The sequence below is a fragment of the Phoenix dactylifera genome, chromosome 12 (genome assembly GCF_051530095.1).
Source record: "Phoenix dactylifera cultivar Ajwa chromosome 12, Ajwa_hap1_PhDact_Kaust_v1.1, whole genome shotgun sequence".
Lineage (NCBI taxonomy): Eukaryota > Viridiplantae > Streptophyta > Magnoliopsida > Arecales > Arecaceae > Phoenix > Phoenix dactylifera.
The window spans coordinates 20,393,028-20,408,930 of record NC_143201.1 but is presented as its reverse complement, the minus strand read 5'-3'; the positions used below and the strand labels follow the sequence as shown (position 1 = coordinate 20,408,930).

General features: G+C 39.5%; 1 protein-coding gene and 1 long non-coding RNA gene across 3 annotated transcripts; one reads left to right on the top strand and one right to left on the bottom strand.

Annotated features, from left to right (window-relative positions):
- Window positions 1-2,600: 2,600 nt before the first annotated feature.
- LOC103701787 (transcription factor bHLH94-like) lies at window positions 2,601-4,496 on the top strand. Its single transcript, XM_008783958.6, has 3 exons — window positions 2,601-3,255; window positions 3,667-4,092; window positions 4,216-4,496. The coding sequence occupies exons 1-3, from the start codon at window positions 2,794-2,796 to the stop codon at window positions 4,309-4,311; spliced, it is 984 nt and encodes a 327-aa protein (XP_008782180.3). The 5' UTR covers window positions 2,601-2,793; the 3' UTR covers window positions 4,312-4,496.
- On the bottom strand, window positions 3,633-15,164 carry LOC148700476 (uncharacterized). 2 transcript variants are annotated; one of them, XR_015972158.1, is made up of 3 exons: window positions 14,173-15,164; window positions 12,533-12,604; window positions 3,633-4,648 (listed from the first exon to the last, which is right to left on the bottom strand). It is a non-coding gene; the product is annotated as an uncharacterized LOC148700476 (long non-coding RNA). The 2 variants fall into 2 exon arrangements; XR_015972157.1 differs by having other exon boundaries at window positions 12,533-15,164.
- Window positions 15,165-15,903: the final 739 nt, after the last annotated feature.

The window sequence follows — 15,903 nt, the reverse complement described above, 5'->3', positions numbered from 1 at the left end:
TCTCTCTCTCTCTCTCTCTCTCTCTCTCTCTCTCTCCATCCATATAATCAAAACCACTATATGTTTCATTGGACAAGTTCAAGGCCATAATCAAACCCCAAACCCTAAATCCCGAATTCTTCTAGGCTCCAATATTTTGCACGCCTAGGATACAATTAAGTCAATGACCCAACATGGGGGCAGTAGTGGTTTTATTTTGTATCTTCTAGATGAGAAGAAATGGAACAAATGCAATCTCTTACGTGCTCAAGTCTCCAATAACCCCACAAAAGATACGGGTGTGGATTCATAATCTCCATCCGACCAAGCCTTGCCCGGAAACACAAAGCACAAAAACAAGTGCTGAAATGATTCTAATCTTCACTACCGGATGAGAGTGCGGACTAATCCAGTGGACCATGCAGAACCAACTTAATTAATTGGCAGATTATCCTCCACATGTCACGTCAACCAATGGCATCCATTGGATTGAGATCCAGCATGGGCGATTCTACGCGATCTACCAAGGATCTTGCATTCAAGGCATCAGTTATCATGCATGCAAACTAATGCAAATCAATCATATCAAGGAATATCACGGTGCCGATGGTGGACCTCAGGGGACCACCGATGCGGTGCCGTGTAAAATGTCATGTTGAACAGTAGATTGATTGGGATTTTTGTCTGGATTAGTTGATTGAGTACAACAAAGATGTGATATTGGTACTAAGTTGAGATTACGATATCTGCTCTCAAATCTTCTAGTCTTCCCGAGCAGGCATTGTAAGAGGAAAAGGACAGAGGAGGAAGCCGCTTGGAAAGCCCTTGTTAATTGTGGCTCAAATCTTTCATCAACTTGCTTAAATAAGGAGATTAGTGACGGATTGAGATGGGGGCCGGTTGGCTTTTCCTTTAACTAAAATACATGGAATGTACTTGTTCATACCTCCAAAAATAATACCACCTTGCAAGCGTAAGTTCCAAGTGTATTAGCTCTGCAAAATGCTGCATTTTTTTGTCTGGTGTCAGGTGGGTCTCTGAAAAACCAGTGTTCTGCCGTTGATTTCGGTTGTTTCATGAGTATTTCCAGGCAAAATGTTGGCACAAGCAAGCTGCTGTCATCTCGCATATAATTTCTCTTCGAGGACAATGACATGTCGGCCATGAATAGTGAAAGAAGCAATGCTTCATTTGACAAACTTTGTGAATGGTAATTTACTCGAAAGAACACCTGAAAGGGACTTGAGAGAAATGCAGACAATGGAATCAAGAAGCAAATTTACAACAGTTTTTTAGATGAACATTGCTATGGATCTTCCTGTGCATAGCATAGTTCCTCAAGCAGATATACTAGCAGTAATATCAGGGGCCCATTTTCCCTTAAAAAAAAAGGAAAAAAAAAATTAAGAATGATTCATAATTACTTCATCAATTTCTAGCAGATTTGGATAGGACTCTAAAATTTTGAGGTGAATGTGGTATCATCCTTCTTTTTCTTTAGGGTAAAGAGTGACCAATGAACACGACCACTCTGCTAAACCGGTAAAATGATAGAGAAGAGCAAGGCATCAGTGAGCGAGAAGCAGACTCTCACATCATCCAAATTTGTTTATAAGGTTTTAAGACAAAGAGATGATTTCTGGGGTATCGGTTCATTAATTACATAATATGAAATCCTTACTTTATCTCGTATACGTTCTTTTATCCTCCATCTCCTCTCGATCAACTCCGCTCAGAATGCAGCTAGTGTCTCCGTCACAGATCTAATGCCCTTCCATTGTATGCTACACTTTGCAAGTAATGGGTGAATTGGCTATTCGTTAACTGCCAAGAAAAGTACCCTAAAAGACAGAGGAGTAAGATTTATAAAAAAATAGTCGGCATATGACTCAATTAGATCATGATTGGAAAAAGTGAAAAAAGAAACTTGACATGGTGATATTAGAACAAAAACCACAAAAAGCTGAAGAGAAGCCACCGCACTGGTCTTTGAAGGATCAACATGGAAGGTTAACTTTGCCTATCAACTACAGCATTCAATCAAATAACTTGTCTAAAACTCTAATTTATGTGAGATTCTATTAACTTAAGACTTCCAAAAGGACCGAAGTAACTTGGCCAGAACAAAGCCAACAAGACTAAATGATTATACAGTGGAAATCTGGAGAGCACACATGCATTGCAGTGCTCATAGATCGAGGGAAACAGAGTCCAGTCTTTATGGCAGATGATTGCACTTGGCGAAGAGAATCTTGGCTCGAGCTCTGGTGTGGTGATCACATTGTTTCACACCTCAATAACCACAGAGTCCAGTCTTTATGGCAGATGATTGCACTTGGGGAAGAGAGTCTTAGCTCGAGCTCTGGTGTGGTGATCACATTGTTTCACACCTCAATAACCACACTGCACTCCCACTACGCGCACATATTGGCCCTCACTCGCACTTCATCTCAGACTCTGATCCTGTTTGTTTCCTTTCCCCTCGCTCAACCTCATCGATTTCTCCCCCGGAACACACTTTCACCCTCCTTTACTCTCTCTCTTTCTCTCTGGGGCTTTGATGCCAAACCACATTATTACCAAATCAAACAATAGACTCTGCCCTCCAAGCAATTGTTTTTATATTATCATTGGTCTCCGCCCCTCTAACGCAAAACAACACGTACCTCTTTCCCTACCCCTTGGGGCTCACGTGGCAAGTTACTGTTGCTTTTGCTTCCTTGTGGCCTTTAAAAGGCCACCATCTCCCTGCCCCTTCGGAGAAAAGGTCAGTTGGGATTCTGTCTTTGGGTTTATGAGAGCTGGAGAAAAAGAATGGCGCTAGAAGCTGTAGTTTTCCCACAAAACACCTTTGGTTATTATACTTGCAAGGAGAGGTATGCCATGGGAGGGGGAGCATGGGGCTACGACTTTGAGGGGGTTGGGGAGGAGCAGAAGAAGGTGGAGGCGTTAGAATGTGAGTTGGGTGGTAAGGTTGGTGGGAATTGGGATCCCACTTCCTCCTCCTTGGTGCAAAACCTCAAGGAGTGGGATGCAAATTCCTCGTTGCTGGAGGCTTGCGAGGGGACAGCATTGGAGGGGGAGGCCAAGGAGGCGGCAGCGGCAGCGGCAGCGGCAGGGCGGAGGAAGAGACGGCGTGCAAAGAGCGTCAAGAACAAGGAGGAGGTGGAGAGCCAGAGGATGATCCACATTGCGGTGGAGCGCAACCGCCGGAAGCAAATGAACGAGTACCTCGCCGTGCTACGGTCCCTTATGCCACCTTCCTATGTTCAAAGGGTCTGCCTCCTCCCTCCCTAGTTTTCCCTGCTTTCAGACAACTTTCTCAGGGTCGGTTTTGTCCTGCTGCTTATAATACACTTCTAATAGGTTTGGTTATCAATAATATATATATATATATATGTTGAGAACATGATCGAGATCAATTCACCCAACGATTTTTCTTATAAATCTTTTCCTTTGCATCTGTATCATGTTTATATTTTTTTCTAATGCAACTCTAAATTTAACAAAATATATTTATAGTAGCACTAGAGCATCGGATCCTATCAGAACTTTGCAGTAACTTGTGTTCAACTGAGGGTGGCATCAAAGCAATCTCCTGTACAATCCTCAATATCATACATTTGTCATTATTTTCTTTCTTCCCAAAAAAAGGTGGGGTTGTGATGTGCGTATCTAAATGGACAGGGTGATCAAGCATCAATCATAGGGGGTGCAATAAACTATGTGAAGGAGCTCGAGCAGCTCCTGCAATCCCTTGAAGTACAGAAAAGGCTCAAGCAACGATCCGATGCAACCGATCTCACTCCCCCCTTCGCTGACTTCTTTGCCTTCCCCCAATACTCATCATGCTCTTCCGGCAGCAGCAGCGGCACCCACACCAGCAGCAGCAGCAGCAGCAATGCTAATGAAGTGGCAGCTAAGAACCGGTCAGCCATGGCAGACATCGAGGTGACAATGGTGGAGACCCATGCCAATCTTAAGGTGCTCTCGAGGCGGCGGCCAAATCAGCTGCTCAAGATGGTGGTGGGTTTGCAGAGTACGGGGCTCACCACGCTGCATCTCAACGTGACAACCGTCGATCGGCTGGTCCTCTACTCCTTCAGTCTCAAGGTATCATGGGGGTGCCCGTCCTTTCTGGTTCCCTTTCCTCAAAAACATTCCTAGTCTCCATTCTATATTGCTTTGTTTCTATATGAATTTAGAATCTGAGAGGGATGTTCTTGTGATTGGCAGGTGGAAGATGATTGCCAATTCACTTCAGTGGATGAGATTGCAACTGCAGCATATCAAATGCTAGGGAGGATCCAAGAGGAGGCTAATTTCAACTGAGAAGAACTCGCCTTTGAGTGTAACCACATCCTTTTGGGATCTAATCATCTCTGATTTGTCGAAATGGTTTGGGTCCAAATGTGTCACCATTTTCCATGTCTTTGCCAAAGGAATCTTGGGACACATGAAATTGGATGAGGGAGCGACATAGATGGCTTAAATAGACTCTGTCGAACTTTCAAATCTGTGATAGTGATCTGAGAGTTGAGAAACGCATGATGTAGGAAATAAGATGTCCCACTAACTTGGCTATAAGCAACCTTCTTTTCCGCAGCAGAACAATAAGCAACCTTTTGGAACACTGCTGATTAAAGAAGCATCTCTCATCTCTACCAGCCTGAAATGCAAACTTAATTAGTTGCATAGACCTATCTCCATTTTCGGGTGCTGCATTGACTTCAAAACCTTGTCAAGGTGCCATTACTTTCAAGCACTTTCTTAATTCTTGTAGCTATGGTTATCAGAAAAGCCAGATTACCACTGTGGATTTCAAAATTTGCCACAATCTACATATAAGTATTAATAATCTTAAGAAAATCAAAATGACACAATTCTCCATTGATCTCTCAATCTGAACATTGAGAGAAAGGGAGAGGTTTTCCATAAATCGTAGTGTTATACTTCAATTTTATTATGTTAACTATTTGATTGTAATGGACTTTGGATCAAGTACCACCAAGATTAATCTAGCGGTCATTTTCCTCACATTTAAACGAATAGAGCTGCCATGAATGACTTTAGAGTTAAAACAAACTTTTTGCATGCAACAGTAACAGTCAACAGCCAGAGCTGTGCAGTATATGTTTAAGACCAGAGAGCTAGAATGTGGTATATGAAAAAGAAAAGAAAAAGGAAAGTAACATTCGAAACAGGGGGGAAAAAACTCGAAAAAAGTACCTAGGACAACTTCTCATGGCATGTTGTTGGTAAACAGGGAATTTCTGATGGGGTCCTTTGCGCCAAGGGTCTAAAGAGCAATGATTAAAAGGTGAAAGGCCTAAAGACAATCCCCACCATGTGATTTTATAAAGCAAGGAAGAGTACTGCAATAAATTGTTTGCCTTGTACTAATGAAAGACAGAAAGGAAGACAAGGAGAGGAATAAAGAAGGGATCACTGGGCCACAGTAATTTCATGACTGACTTGCCTTCGGATGGAAGTTGCTGTGACCTTGTCGAGCAAAAAGGCCCTCATTTCAGAGATTCACGTGGTGTAACCGGTTGGTTTATTGTGATTGTGTTGGATGTGTACCTCAAAGATAACCTAACAGAAGGGCCAGTGGATTGGAGAGTTGGGAATCCAGAAGCCAGAACAGTTGCTTCTCAGCTGATGGATTAGACAAACCTAATCTATTGATTTCCTGAGGTAAGTTAGGAGCCTAACAAGAGCATTGACACAAACCTAATTCCACTGTGTGTGATGTAATATAAACACATACAATGTTTTCCTGGTAGGCAAGTTTAGGATTGTTAACCATTTGACTATTGTAATTTGCATCTTTAGACATCAATGTGGTTCTCTAGGTTGAGTCCGCTGCTCATTCACTGCTAATCAAGAGGCTTACCGTTTTACTTTTGGATAGGCTCCTATCAAGTTGAGGTGAATCTTTAAGAACAAACAGCCTAATTAGCAAGATAGTTATTCCTTTCTACCAAGTGGTCTCCTAAGTTTCACTGGCGATTCTTGCCTAAAAGTCCAACACATAGAGGATGAAATCAAGTTGAGAGTCCAAAAAACTTCTAACTGTTTGATCCATAGGCGTCGCTATGGAGATGAGATTTAAGGGAAGAGGAACTAGTGAGAAAAATTAGTTTACATCCAGTATCACCGAGGAACTAAAAGGTGCTTGCTTTGGCAAACCATGGGTTCCTCTCAATCAGAGGTTTATCAAAGTGTTGACAGGAATATGATAGACAAGGCTCCCAAGAAATTTCATGAAGATTTTTCAGCTGAGAACGTGCAAGACCTTGGTTGTATTACATACAGCTTAGACTAATTTACACATATTATATAATTCATTTACTGGGAGGGAAACCAACAGATACTAAGAATTCGCTGCACGGAAATTTCAACTCAGCATTAAGACTCTAGAATATGAATTTTTAGTTGGCGGAATTTGAAGAATTTAAGATGACTTAAAATAAACTAATTGCTGATTATATAATTCTTTTACTGGGAAGGTAATCATCACTCAGCAGAGCCAAATAGAGTGCTGAAATTTCAACTCAATGTTGAGTTTCCACAACACCAAGAATTCTTAGGTGTCAGAAAATTCAAACTGCTTCCATTACCCTGCAGTGGCAACTTGACAGAAGAATGCACGCAGCATTATTCGAGAGATGCCAATAAATGATATATCAGATGGATATTCAGAACCTCACCATGGCCCTGATACTTCTGACATCAACTTAATTAGTCACTTGATCAGCCACTGTAACCTGTGCTACTTCTCTTCTTACTAATGTTTCCACTCATTAATATCACTAAAATGGCAGAATTTTTATCCTAAGAGACTTTTCTAGTGCAGTGTGACAATCTGTTTGTGACATTGATGATTATGCATTCTGGTAATGATTAAATCGAATCCAAGTTTTAGGTAGATATTATTTTTCTAGACTGGTTTGATGATAATTGAGTTGGAGTCTTGGAGACAGATCAGATTAATATCTGCTGATGGACAAGTTAAAAATAGCACCACAGTTTCTATGGCCTGGTTCCTAGAGACTATAAGTAGAATTCCATGGTGAACAGTGTCTAATATAGGTGTTAAGAAGCTGCTATATATATCAACAGAAAGCAATTAACAAATCGAATGTTAATTCAAAGCAATTAACAATGCTCTTAGGGCAGATAAATCTGGTGAAAGAATCTTAACAGGCTGTGGACAAGCACTCAATCTGCAAAGTTGATGGTCCCCCATAACAAAACAACACAAAAGATGGGGTTGATTAAGTTAATGACTTCATGCAACCCCCTCTTCCTAATAAAAACGAAGTTACTTGATAAGGAAGGAAAGTTCGGCAGAGGAGGAAACCAACAAAAGTAATAGGGGTCAGAAAGTCAAGCTTGATTGGGGATTTTGGCCATTATTGAATGTGTGAATGGATGCACGCCATAAGTTCGTTAAAGAGCATCGGGGCCCATATTTAGGTGGGATACTTAATCAAGATTGCTATATTATCCAATGGCTTCAAATCCTAAGAATGACAAAGGCACTATTTTTTCTCTTCTCCTAGACATGAGCTTATTCTAAGAATGACAAAAGCTTGATTGGGTTCCCTCTAGTTGTGATAGACATGATGGAATCTGATTATACACTTGATTCTTGAGAGAAAAAATTGACTTGATTTTCAAACTGAATAAATATAATACCTTGATTAATGAGGAAAGGTAAAATATAAGAAAGAAACACTATATTTACATGTGAGTAGACAAAACCAGCTAGGTGCCACACAAATTAAGCTTATTCTTGATCTTTATGGGGGACCCGCACCCAGTGCTGGTGATGAACCTCACAAACAAGAGGGGAATGGGTGTGATTCACAAAATGCTCAGGTTTATTTCAGAGAAAAAATGCTTAGGTAAAATTGGGATTCCAGATGCAGAATAAGTGAATTCAGAGCAATGAGATGAGTCTTAAAAGAATTTATGTCCTGTCCAACTGGCATAAATGAGGTGATAAGGGCTGCCCTGTCAAAGAGGCTTTATTTACATCTTTTCTTTTTCTTATACTGAAGTTTATGAAGATCTTCCAAACTTCTCCATGATGTCTTTCTGGGTTCAGATAGTTATCATGATTTATCATATTTCAAAGTTCATTTAGAGGCTTATTAACATCAAAAATACTGTATGCATTATTTGCTTTTTCTACCATGTCTTAGTTAAAATACTTTGAATTATTTATCTAGCATATCTTGATGGATCTAAACTATATCACGATAAGCATATAAGTTGAAATAAATTTTAAAAGCAATACATCAGACACTAAAACAAAATTATCTAGCTTACTTTAAGTAAATGAACATCATTCAAAAAGAGGCTTGTCAAAGATATTTCAGTCTCCGAAGAATTGCGAGATATTTCAGTATCCAAACCTAGCTACAGTAGATGGCACTATGGGCAAAAAACTTGTTTAAACCCTCTGGTCTCGGCAACTCCTGTCACATCCTAATGGACAGTGGAAAGGCACAGGCAAGATAACCCTGCATCATGAACAAGGCGGAATGGAGACACTGATCATTGGATGCAGAATTTGAAAGCCTAGCCTCTATTGAATGAGGCATTTGGCAGCCTCCAATCTGCTGCCAAAGGAATATATCAATAGGCTGACTACTTGTCAGGATTTCAAAAATACAGAAGTTAGTGGTTAGTGGTTAGGGTAATTGCAATGCACAGGTTCGCTAAATTCATTGTAGGAGGAAATTCCAATCTTTCTTTTCCTCTTCCTTTCTCCACTAGTAGTCAAACACTTATTTGTTGCATCATTATTTGTAACTTTCTTCTTTCCCTCTTCCTTTCTTTCCCTCATCCTTTCTCCACTAGTAAAAATGGCTTCCAAATCCCTGAATGGTAAGGGTGTGTGCTAAGCATACACGTGCACCCACGCATGCACAGAGAAAACTTTTAGTGTAAAGAATCAAAGAATAATTCAATGGTCTGTGAAAACTACAAGAACTATCAACTAGAAAACAGTAGGCATTGTCATCAACCCTCTAAATTATCAAATAGCCAAACTTGATTTGTTTTCCTTTTTCCTTTTTTCTTTTTATTTGAATGAGGAAGGGCTAATGAATTTGCTTTGACCATGATACCATAAAAAAATGGGGTAGAAAATAAAAAAGCTGTGCTGGTACCTCTATCTAAAATTCATGTTAGCAAAGATGATCAATACAGATTTTATTTCACTAGCATAGCAAGCATTTCTATATAATTCATGATAAGCAAGGTTGGCAATCGCAAGGGTTGAATTCTTACAATTACTGACAGCATGCTCGTAGCCTCCACTAGTTAGACTCAGCTACAACCCTTTTGCATGTTATGGAAGTAACTTAGAATAGCATGGTAGAAGCACAAAATGGAACTCATTTGAAGACTACCAACTTGATGGCAGATGCAGCACAATTGGCATTTTCTTTTTATTCCTTTGATCAGGTCTACCAACCCAAGATTTTTCTTAGTAGAATCCCTATGGCAAAATATAAACTTCAAATTTATTGTTGTTATATAAATAAGAATTTCACCATACTGAGAAGCATAAACAATTGCTGATTAGTATGGATTTTATAATCCTGCATGGATCTTTCAGTTATAGCAGAATGAGTTCAAATTTGCTTTCTGCATTATTATTTTCTTTCATATATTTCTATGGTAACTCCTGCTGGCTGTTTTCAGTGCGGTATTGACATAAATCATGACTACTAGGTCTGCTGTTTCATTCTAAACTAGATATGAATTATCTTCAGTAACACTTTGCCATCTGCTCAATAATATAAATCGGAAGGAGATTTCACAGCTCAAGCGACATTTGTCAGAGATATTTTACATAACTGCTGACTTACATTAATCAACTGCCATGCTCATGAAATCTATTCCCTTTTTGCTATTTCTTCTTTTGTTTTAATTGACAGTGAATTTTTATTGAGATGTATGACTAAAAAAAAAAATCAAAGAAAGAGTCCAAGGACTTTAAAAACTTCAAACCAACGGATTCGAATGTTTCAGGAAGAGTTGTTCTCCCCTGTTGGAAGCACCCAAAAAGATAAAAGAAAGCAACCAGTCAAATAGAGAGTTCTTGAAGCTTAAAATTCAGTTCTGATCCTTTTAGTAGAAAAGAAATGTGAGAGAATGATCATAAAGGAAATATCAGTCAGACTTTATGATGTGAAATGCTGATTTATATTGAAAAATATGACAGGTTGGACTGCTTAGATATGATGCTACTGCTGAAGGCCAATATGCGCAAATGAAAATGAGTAAAGAGACTAATGACAATGCTAATTTTCTTGTTCTGCTTTGCCTTGCAAATGCTAATTTACTCCGAACTGATCAACAAAATCAAAATCCTTGGTTCCACTTCAATCAAAATTTGCACGTCAATCTTATGGCATTTCAATTATCATATCAAACCTCAGTTATGAGCTTCATAAAATCAAAATTTAACGGGCATCTCTAATAAGGCCCTTTACTCTTGCCCATTATATGTTTCATATCAACAGCTGAGTCCACTTCAATAAACTCCTCTTATCCTTCAGCAAGGCCTTACGAAGAGCCCAACTTTTGGTCTAAAAATATTTCTGACCTAACAGGAAGAGGATCAAGAATATAATATCTTGCTCGAGGAATATCTAAAGATGATGCTGCACCTTGTCTTTCTAGAGTGGTTGCTTTACAGTACATATTTTTGTTTAAGTTTAAGCTAGCCTTGATAAGGAAATTATGACTGAAATACACAATATTTATTTTATGTGAAGAGGATCCATTTTGTAACAGAAATTTTGTTCCCAGCATTAACCAGCTCTACCAATTATTTTTATGAAATCTGTATCTCCTCTTGAGAAACTTCATGCAGTGAGCTAACCAAAACCACCACATCATGAATCTGAATAATGCTCTCACCTTAACATCACCATCCAAAAGAACGATCTAGCGAATCCGCCATATTGCATACCTCAAATGCAAATAACAATGCTCATGAGGTTCGGCTATAAGAATGAGATTCAGGTCTAGCCCAAAATTTTGAATTTGATCCTAATAATGGTCAATGTTTACTTTTGCTGATTGGCAATGGTCCTAGGCTAGCGGTGGTCCAACTTGAGCCCATTCCATTAACAGCACCAATCTCCGCTCACAAGGAGTCATACCAAAGTGAAGAAAACTGCAATAAAAGCTTACTGAGAAAATATTAAGTTTGAGCCTCATGCTTTTATTCTTAGCAACCATGATATCCTGCAAAGAGTCACCATGTCCAAAAAAAAAAGAACCAACTTCCTAGAAACCTCATCCCACTGGCTTCTCCTGAAAACAGAATCTCAACCACATAGACCCCCTAACCTAACACTTCAAGGATCAACCACAAAATCCATATAATCTGATGGTATGCTATAAAATGTGGGGAACAAAGATGCAAGATGGCTATCCACTAACGGAACCTCACCACAAACCTCTCCACAACTATAAAGTTGTTGACTCCATCCGTAGTATCCTCTTATAGATGCAAGGGGTCACTGCTTGGTGTAATAGTAAAAGGCTTGGGCTGACAAGTGTAATAGTGCAGGTTTGAGTCTTGGGGCTGCCACTCATGCAGAAAAAAGTAAAGGTTAGGACTCTCCTCAGTTTGCCCCTACCAGGATCCCTGATTGCCAGGACCATAAGTGGGTGATGTCCCTCTATCAAACAATAAATGTGAAGGCAGAGATCGATCAGATCAATCATCAAACGAATTTAACTAAACCTCCGAGGAGATAGTTAAAGAAGGAGCAATCATCAGACTTAGAGGATGATATAGACAACTGAGAGATGCGTATACAATGATGTCAACCAAGTAAAGAACACTGATACGCTATCAAGCAGCCAAGGACATGGGCAACTCGTATTTACATTTTTGATTTTAGTTGCTAGCATTCTGAAATTTATGTAAATGAAGAAAACAAAATATGTGACAGTATATGCTGAAGCTGTAATTCTCCCCCCCAAAAGCCTCAGAGAGGAAGATCCGAGATGCAAAGCTGATGCTCATATTGCCTAATGTGATTCATGTTCTAACACTGATCTCACATGTTCCAAATCTATAACTATGACCATTAAGTTATACTCGTCAATGTAGAGGCATCTCTTCCATCATCCTATAATGCACCATGCAGCAGCCATTTTTGTACTCATACATTAAAAAGACTTGATGAGGCTTGATAGTCATCCTATAGCCAATCTAAAATCTATGAAATTAATCTGTCAAGTTTTATGAATAGTCCCCAGCTCTATAGCCCCAACCTGGTTGATGTCAAAGCTAGAAGATGCATCAAAGGTTGTTGATGATTGTGAAATGAATTGATAAAAAGAACTAGATCATTCTGCAGTTCATTCATGTGATCTGGATATTCCAAGATTATGCATAATTGTGTATTTATCTATCCTCTGGACATTGCCATTATGACAGGTAGCTTTCAAAAAAATCATGTACATAAGCAATATATAGAACAATCACATAGAGCTCAACAACTCTTACCAGCCACAGAATGCAACTTTGCCTTGATTACAAGCTCATCGTCAACACCTGGTTACAACCAACAATCTCTATCTGCAAAATTATGTTTATGAATTTTTCCCAACAGCCAGGAGAGTTCAAGGACAAGTAGAAACATACATCATGTCATCATTACAAAACTGCATCACAAATTAAATAATTGGAAGAACAAAATGCCCTGTCAACATGCAACTTTACACAGAAATTTGTCTTGTAGGAGGCCCTAAAGTTAATGACTTGGCAACTTAGTACATGCTTTGTGCAGCATCTTATTCCATGTTAAAATTTGTAGGTTTTAAAGCACCAAATATATCTAGAATAGGGTTTCTGAAAGCGACATATTTATTCATCATTTGAAGCCTACAAGAATATTATTACAGGAAAGAATCCAAATTAACAGAATCACTCTCTATGAATCCAAATGATAAATGCAGCACTCTAAACAACCAAAGCGACTTAAAGAAATGATCGTTTCATGCATTCCGGATCATAAATATGAGACAGGTTATATTCAGAACCATAAAAAGTGATCATCATCCCATGAAGACATGCTACCAACCATATTTACATGAATATATCGGTAAGCATTAAGAAAAATAATTCGCTATGCATTTTACTATCTGTACCATAGCATAGGCTGTTAGCGTTACTTCTTGCAGTGCAAATTTCTGTATAAAATATAAGAATTGAAAATACAAGACAAAATGTTATCATTAGCCTTTCATACTCTATTAAGCTTTACAAATGCAGAAGCAACTATGCATATGGCTAGAGACAATCTAAACCAACTAAATCCAAAAGTTAAAGAACAAATCCCACAAGTGGCATCGCATATATTTCCACTAAGCATCTGGTTGTATTTAATATAAATAATTTGCCCTTATAAAAGTAGCGATACAATTTTTGCGGAGATTTAATGAATGTTCTGAAGGTCTTGCATCGAAAAAAAACAATATGAAGTAAGAACATAAATAATATAAGACAATTATCTAACATTGAGGAAGCCACACCTAATACAAAAATTAATGAATTACAACTTATTCTGTTGAATCAAACAACTAGGTTTTGCCATCTAAAAACAATCTTTCATTCTTTTAACATTCTAATGCATATTATCCAGTTGGGCACATGCAGATTTAGATAAGATTGATAAGGAAAACAAAAAAATGTTCTTTACTTCAGTCTTAAACGTCAACATACTTTTGAACTAAAAAATATTTTATTAGGTTGTAAGTGAATTGCGTGTAAATTGCTTTATTTTCGTAGTCTAGATCGGCATTCTTGTTGCTTGGTCATGTGCATAGAAACCACTCCAGGTTTGTAGTATGGGGTATCTCCGATCGAGTGCCACATGCATTAGATCATGTTTTGTCTTATGATGGCTCTGGGCTCTCTCATAGTCGAATGTAGTGAGAAGCCGTTTCACCAAAAAAAAAGAAATAACATATGGCATATCTGCTAACAGAACATCAGAGCCTCCAAAATTGTGCCCATCACTAGTTAACTATAATCAAGAAGGCAAGCATATAAGGAAGGCTGGCATAGATCCTTCATTCATTCATATCATATAAGCACAAAGAAGCGGGTAGTCTATAATGGAAACGACTTCAAAATTAACTTACCAATTCCAACAGGGATAAAGCTGGTTCATCTGAAAATAAAAAAAACACACACACACATTCATTCAGCTAGCTGCTATAAGAAACTCAAAAATTTTGCATTCAACCATAAGAGTAGTTTGTCCAGTACCCAAAGCAAGGAAAGATTTCTTTTTAACCTTTCAAATCTGTACACAGTTGTATCAACAGAGACAGGCGGCTCCCTACTTGCTGAGAACACACCCTATCCTCAAAATTCTCTATCATAGGAACGTGAGCTTATCACAATGAAACAACTGCACTCCGGCCTCGTCCATGTCTCGACAACAAGAGCCCGCGCCGCTGCTTGATAGAGACCTTTCCATTTCTTGAGGATCCTTCTGCTGAGAAGCTCCCTTTGAAGCGTTCCCCTGCTTTCCCCTGTTCTTAGGAGTGTTTTCTTTTTCAAAGTCGGAATCTTTTCTCTCCTCGCTGGATCTTCCTCCTCATCTGCCTTGAGGAGGAGAGCAGCAAGGAAGGATGAGTCCATGAAGACCGACTGCCGAACCGGCCGCAACCCATCTTCCTCCAGATCACTTGGCATCCAAAACTGCGAACTTGGCGGCGTAGAAGAAGACACTGCTATTGGGTCAGTCGCAGTTCCAGTTCCAGTTCCAATTTCTGTCACTCCGCTCTTTGTTTTCTCTTCAGGTTCCACTCGATCGGTATCCGGTGGGCGGACGGCGATCTGTATCCTCCGCCAGAGGAGAGGAGCTTGACTTGGGGCCCACCGGATCGGTGGCTTAGGCGAGGGATGAAGAAGAAGAAGAAGAAGAAGAAGGGAGACCAGCGGTAGCCCGGGCGACGATAGGGGCCCGGCAGAGGGGGCAGTTGAGGTGGCAGCCGAGCCAGGTATGGATGCAGGGGAGGTGGAAGGCGTGGCCGCACTTGGGGAGGAGGCGGAGGAGTTATCCGAGCGGAAGTTGGCGGGCGGACGAGGCAGCCGTCGTCGGCGGCGGCGCCGAGGAGGCGAGTCGCCGGGCTTGCAAGCCGAGGCGGCAATATACCGGATGGTGGGCTCGGCGAGCCGGATATGCTACACGTGGTCGACGTCCGCGTCGTCCACCTGGAAGAGGCTCCGCTGCATCGTAGACTTACTTGGGTAAGCAATTGGCACGTGCGGCGCAGGGGGGAACATAGGGAGAGGAATCAGTAGCCCGCAAAAAGTTATGCATATCGGTCAAACCATTTTGGGGTGAGATGTGGGTTCTCTCTTTTGGCTGCTGAATTACCGGGAATAAGTGACAGAATAAAGTATTATTCTGACAATTAACATAGCTATTTCACAAATAATTTGGTTATGGTCAAAGCAAGATATTCTTTGCCACATGTTAGCTTTATTACAAAAGGCTTTGTTCATGCATAACCTACCCTAGGAGAAAATTCTAGAAAGAAATAGAGATTTGAGCTAGCTTAAGCCAGCAACCTTCTGCGAGTTTGCTGATGAATGATGCATACATTGCTTTGTTTAGGGCTTTATAAGAATGCTAATAATGTAAAATTGTATTATGAGGTTCTATTATAAATTTTTTTAAGTTAATTTTTAAATATTTTGTTTTTTTTATTTCTACAGATGTATCCATATTTGGATGATATTTTAATTTATCCAGTTTATCAAAAAGAAATTATGAATCTAACTATTTCCAAATTTTAGGAATAAGTTAAATCATCTTTTTATTTGAGCCAATTGCCCTTGCTTTCTAGGATTTTGGGTGT